Source organism: Delphinus delphis, chromosome 11, assembly GCF_949987515.2.
Source record: "Delphinus delphis chromosome 11, mDelDel1.2, whole genome shotgun sequence".
Taxonomy (NCBI): Eukaryota; Metazoa; Chordata; class Mammalia; order Artiodactyla; family Delphinidae; genus Delphinus; species Delphinus delphis.
Window position 1 is genome coordinate 27,873,614 of NC_082693.1, and position 6,000 is coordinate 27,879,613.

The following is a 6,000-nucleotide window of genomic DNA, read 5'->3' on the forward strand; positions in this document are numbered from 1 at the left end:
CTTTACACTTATATGAAGGAATCTAAAAATATACACAATCTGGAAGCTTGCAATTGTCACTGCAACCTTAGAATACCTGACACCATCTGGGCAGTGCTGAAAGTAAAAAAACCACTGTACCATTCAATGTCCATGTCCTCCTACCAATAATGTGTTTCTCTTTAAACAAACAGTGAGTAGAAGGCTCGCCTACTGTCAGTGTGTTTACGTAGGGATCTTTAATAAAGGACACAAGTACGTAAGTTATAAGAAAGTTTACTTTAAAGAACAAAGTGAAGCTGAGTGGCTAATTAATATAATTAAAGACTTGGTAAATAATCTTTGATCCGTTTCATAGATATATATTGGTATTGGGAGTATATTTGCAGATTAAAGTATTGTACTTCTAATTGTTGCATAGATTTACAAATGGAAAATGTAAAGCAATCTTGTGCATCTTTATATCTCATACACAACCTAGTAGGATGTCTTTTCTAGTGACAGCCATTGAACAAATATTCATATATTAAATTGAATACCCCATTTGAATAGTACATATTTTCCCCTAAGGGCAGAAAAATATCCATGTAATTGTTTTAGACTATGCTTTGTCCACTTTTTGTTCCCAGGGGAAAGTCCAAAAGGAATTAGGATTACAACTACTTCTTGTAGTGCTTAGGACGGGCTCAGAACCCTTTCTACAATTCATATACTGTGCTTTACCTTAAGCTGATAATTGTGTATTTATAAAGATTTAAGAGCTAGTGTTTGTTTTCCAACCTTCAAATTTTCCTCATTATCAATCAATTTGAGACCCAGGAAACCACTATTTTGTGTATGATCACAAGGGGTAGTGGTGGGGTGGTGGTGGAAATCAGTAGTTTTATCCACAATATCAAATGTTAAATGACCAAAGTACAGATCTTTAAACTTAAATACCCTTATTTCTTTCACTTCACCTCCTTCTCTTAGTCTTATCTTTAGCAAGTGTATCATCAAAGACATTTCAGAGCAACTTATCCATTCACCACACAGGATTTTAAGTTCACTCTATTTTGAGTGTTTATCTCATGCTTAGCTACCATACACAAGACAAGCATATACACAATGTTCACCCAGTGCCTTCCAACAGTAGTTGAGTTTCATACATTCCTAGCAATTTAACACCTGATGAACAAATGGAAGACTCTGTTGTGTTTATAAAAATTCACAAAATGTCTACGTTTCCAGAATATGTACAGAAGCAATTAAGTATCATTCCGCTCCAGGGTCCAAATAGCAACAACTCCTCAGGTTCTGCCAAGTGCATACAGAAGCCTCTCGTGGTTCCTATTGCCAAGATCAGAGAATTTTAAGAGTGCAAATATTCCACTTAAATAATGGTACGCGAAGACTAAACCACATCTCTCCTCCACCTCCATCCCCTCTCCCTTTGTCTTTGGTGGTAGTGGATGAGGGGATCACTAACCGTGCCCTCTTTGCCTCCTCCCCAGCACAGAGCTCTCCACCGTCACGTTCCACACTGAGCTACGGTCCAGCTCTTACCTGTTGCCTTGGTTACCCTCAACCCACGAAGCCCTGTCAGGTGACTAAAATGACGGGAAAGTAAGGAGAAAGAAACAAGACCCTACAGAAGGAATGATAACCTTCCAGCCCGATGACGAAAATCCCCAACCAGTGTTCTTCTCCCAAAGCAACAAGTGACCCTCTCACAAGGGACTCTTAAAGCCACGCGGCCAGCAACTCCCGGAATCCATCTCGCCCGCGTCAACAGCACAACAGGCTGCACATAGCGCAGGTCGTAAAAAACCCTTTCCCCCAAGCATGACCAAAACAGTGGCTCTGATACGCTCCCCACACCCCTTTGAGAAAAATCTGTCACCTGAGACTTCTTTCCACCTCCAGATTTCTGAAGGTCGATGTGTTTCCTCCACCCCACCCCGTTTTTCCCCCCAAGTTTCTTGAAGGAGCAGAGAGGGTGCCTGTGTTGGGGGGTATATGAGCACGTGTGTAGAAAGGATTTATAACCCTTTGCCTCTGTTCCACGTAAATCTGTATGTGCGCTGAGCCTTACCTGTCGCGTCAAAAATGGGATCCATAATCCCTGCTGTTGGGCCAACGTTGTCATGAAGCCCTATAAAGTCATATGTATTAAAGGGCTTTGCACACTGTCAAATGCTAGACAGCTTGCGGCCGCGGGTTATCCCTGCAGGGATCCTTTCTGCTCTCGGGGGCCAAGGCAGCCCCATTTCCAACGCGGCTCTTTGCGTCCACGCCCGGATTCTTCCGCCTGGCCCCCTCCCCAAGCCGCGACCCACCACCCACGGGACAAGCTAGGGCAACCAGAGTCCGGGTGGCGAATGGCCCCCGAGGGCAGCGCTCGGCTAATGGTCGGACGCCGCCGCTCGCGCTCGCCCCTCCACTCCGGGAGGGAGATCGGAGGCGTGGGAAAGCTCAGAGAGAGGGGTGCAGGCGCCTGCGAGCGAGAGACGGCGCCGGCGGGTATGGAGTGGACCAGAGAAGTGGAAGAAGCCGGGCAGATGGAGGCGAGGAGACAAAACCCGAAGAGTCCACGCTGGAAGTCACCAGGAGCTGACCAGAAGGAAGGAGCGAGGTAGGATAGGAAAGCGCGGCGTCCCAAAGATGCGCCGGCGCCGCACTGAAGGCTCAGGACCCGGGAGCTTAGAGCCGAGAGGACGCGGGTCCCAGACGACTGGGAGGTCGCGAGCGGAGCCCTCCCCCAATTACCTGTGCTACTTCCGCCCTGGCTGCCCCTGTCCGTGGGGAAGATGCTCGAGCATTTCTCCCACTCCACCTGGCCCGCGAAGCACAGCTCCGTGACGATATGCAGCGCCTTCTGGCACAGGCTGCTCACTCCGTCCTCCTTTTGGAAACTCATCGTTTGGCCTTGTTTCCCCCAATTAGCCGTCCTTTCCCCTTCCCGTTACCTCTGTGCTGGCCCCTCTAGCGCCGTAAACCATAACCGGCCCTCGAGGACTTTGGCCGGAGAGCGCGCAGCTAAAAGGCGGCAATTTAGGAGCCCCATGTTGGCCCCATGGCGGGAGCGGAGGGCTCGGGAGAAGGGGGAGAGGCTGGGGCGGTAATCGGGGCGAGGCGGAGGCGGCAGCGGCGGCTGCGAGGTTTTTGCCAACTCTCACGCGGCGCGAACGAGCCCAAGCGAGCTGGAGAGAGACCCAGCATGGAGTGCGGAGGGGAGGGGGCGGGGGACGTAAAAAAACTAAAGCCCTCGACTGCTGCAGCGCTTGTGTTTCTGGCGGGTGCCTGACGGGGGCGCTTCCAATCGCAGCCTGGCGCCGGCCCGGTGACCCCCAATAGAACGCGCCGTCCCCCTTCTTTAGTACCCGGGGGAAGGGGGAGACCATGGGGGAGGGGCGGCCCGGCTCCCCTGCTGGGTCGTCCTGCGGAGGCTGGGGATGCTCTTCTAGGGGCACAGGAGGGCGAGAAATCTTGGTTTTCTCTGTACCTTTTTCAGCCTCCGTACCCCAATCCCCTCTTCTCTCCAACGTGACTACGGATGTGTTCTATCCGGTTCTACTTTTCTGAAAAGTCATTACAACTGAAAACAAACTGAAAAAGTTAAATTGAAAAAACGAGTAGATGAGTAATAAAACTAGATGTCTATAGAAAGAAGACATCCCAGGAAAGCATTTTAAAAATGATTTCTAACTATGATTGTTTAGAGACAGAATATTCAACCCAAGAGGTCTTTTTATTACTAGTAGTGAAATTCACCATGAGGTGCATTTACTGATTACCCAGTTCAGTTTTTCTTTATGCATAAACAAACTGAATAGTCAAATTTTAATTTATTGCCTTTTTGATTTTTTTCTTTATTAAACTTAGGAGATCACAAAACAAAATATGATATTTCTATTAATATTCAGTTAGGATTCTGTCCACTAATCTGGAATTGGCAATTGAGACTGCATAACCTGAACCCGTTTATCACCCTTTCAAGTGACTTAAATACTGAAAAAGACAAGCCACAGTTGTTAAAGGGGAGGAGGGTTAATTTCAAATCTGTCACACACACAACTGCTTAACCTGAGGAAATGTTTTCAGGTGTTTATCTCAGTCGAGAAGATGACTGAGGGGCTTGGACTCATAATTCTCTAATGCAAATGAGTGATAATCACTAATGGAGCTAAAGCTACAAAATAATGCTAATAAACACGTGCCACAAGTTTACAGGAAATGCATTTACATTGCTTTTAAATTGTTTTCAGGCAGAGTTTGATCCCATATTATAACCTGAAGATTGATTTAACCTTTGTTAGGTAAGGATTCTTTACTTTAGAAGTGGAATATCCTGAATTTGTTCTTGTTGAGGAGGAAGAAATTTCCCCCTACCCATCTTGATTCTTCAGGCTGGTCTAAGAATTAAATTGATTTGAAACAAATCAACAGGAGAAAAAAATATATATATAACATGTATACAGTGGGAGAGACTCAGGAAAAATGAGTAACTCACCAAAATGGCTGCAGCCCTCACCTTAAAAGCCCTCTTCAGCTAAAGGCAAAAAACGGTGTTGGGGGTAGTGGTTTGGTACCTGGAAGGGGAGGAAGGCAATTCACATGGAGATGGGAAAGCAAATGCTTGGTAAACAAGTGTGTTCTCGGCAACATGGAGACAAGAGAAATTTTAACAAAGAGACCTTGCTAGGTTCCTCCCAGTCTACACATCTAGTTCATACAATAGTTACCTATGATGATAGCTCCCTTCCTGGCCAGCTCTATCTACATATTTTTAGGCAGCTAGGAGGAAGGTTGAAGTTTTCTTCCTGAGTCTTTTTGGTACTGTTGTTTTCAGCTCAAAATAATCTACATGCCAAAGAGACATTTTGGGGCAGCAGGTTTTGCTCCTGTAGAATAGATTGTTTTATTTTAAACTGTTTGACAGTTTGTGATAAATTATTTCCTCTGTAAGAACACTGGTAAAGCTTACTATAAATATTCAGTATAACATCCCAGGAGGGAGCATTTATTAGTTGAATCATTTTGACCTGATTCATAGGACAATTGGTATAACTAGGACTATTTTTATCATGAATTAAGAGAAAGTAAAATCTGCAGGCTTCATTTCCTTCTTTTTTTTAATGCACATCGATTTGGGGATTTTTTTAGATCAGATTGACTAAAGAAATAATTTCACTGTCATTTAAAAAAATCTTGAATATCCACTATGTTTAAAGATAAGTGTTACTGAACAAGGGCTCCTGTGCCCATGTTACAGAAAGCCAAACTCTAACAGTGGGTGTTTGCAGCAAAGTAAGGATTTATTTGCAGGGCACCAAGCAAGAAGAACAGGCAGCTTATGCTCAAGTGGCTTTCAGGCAAGGGTTTTTAAAGACAGTGTTAGGAAAGAAGGTCATATGTTTTGTGATCAGCTTGTGGACATTCTTCTGATTGGTTGATGGTGAGGTAATAGGCTGATGTTTTGGAAACCTCAACCTTCTGGTTCCAACCAGTCTGGGGCCTACATGCTTGTGGTGAGCATGTAGTCACCATCCTCCACCTTGGTGGGGGGTGGGGGGTGTGTGTCTTAGTTTCTACAGAATAACTCAAAGATACACATCAGATTGTATATCTATCTTCAGGAGGAACTAGCAGTCCTGTGACTCTATTGTCCTAATCATTAACTGCTTGAGCCTTCTCTTTGGAACTCAGTGAAGACCTTGAAGACTAATGCCTTTTTTTTTACAATCAAGAAATTGGGGGCAGAAAGGAGATTCTGTACTCAGGAAGGCCCCTCAGGGTCCTGCTGTAACAGATTTTAGTAAGGCCCTTTCCAATTTTCCTTGCCCTCCAGTCCTCCACACTCTAGACAGACCCATATGAAACAACTTGTAATGTAATGCTGTGTTTTCATATTTACTATATGAGCTCTTGTGTGGGATGACCAAATCAGTGATTTTATACTACTTACTTGCTTATGTGGGGTAAGGCAGAATGTCTCTCTAATGACCCTCTTATGTTTGATTTCAGTGTTAAATATTATTA

At 44.9% G+C, this 6,000-nt stretch overlaps 1 protein-coding gene across 1 annotated transcript in view; it reads right to left on the minus strand.

Moving 5' to 3' along the window:
• The window catches only part of SYT10 (synaptotagmin 10), a 75,548-nt gene extending 72,670 nt beyond the window's left edge, over nt 1–2,878 (minus strand). The window contains exon 1 of the mRNA XM_060026158.1: nt 2,728–2,878. Coding sequence (XP_059882141.1) covers nt 2,728–2,878 — 151 coding nt within the window. The remainder of the gene's footprint in view (nt 1–2,727) is intronic.
• Nucleotides 2,879–6,000: the final 3,122 nt, after the last annotated feature.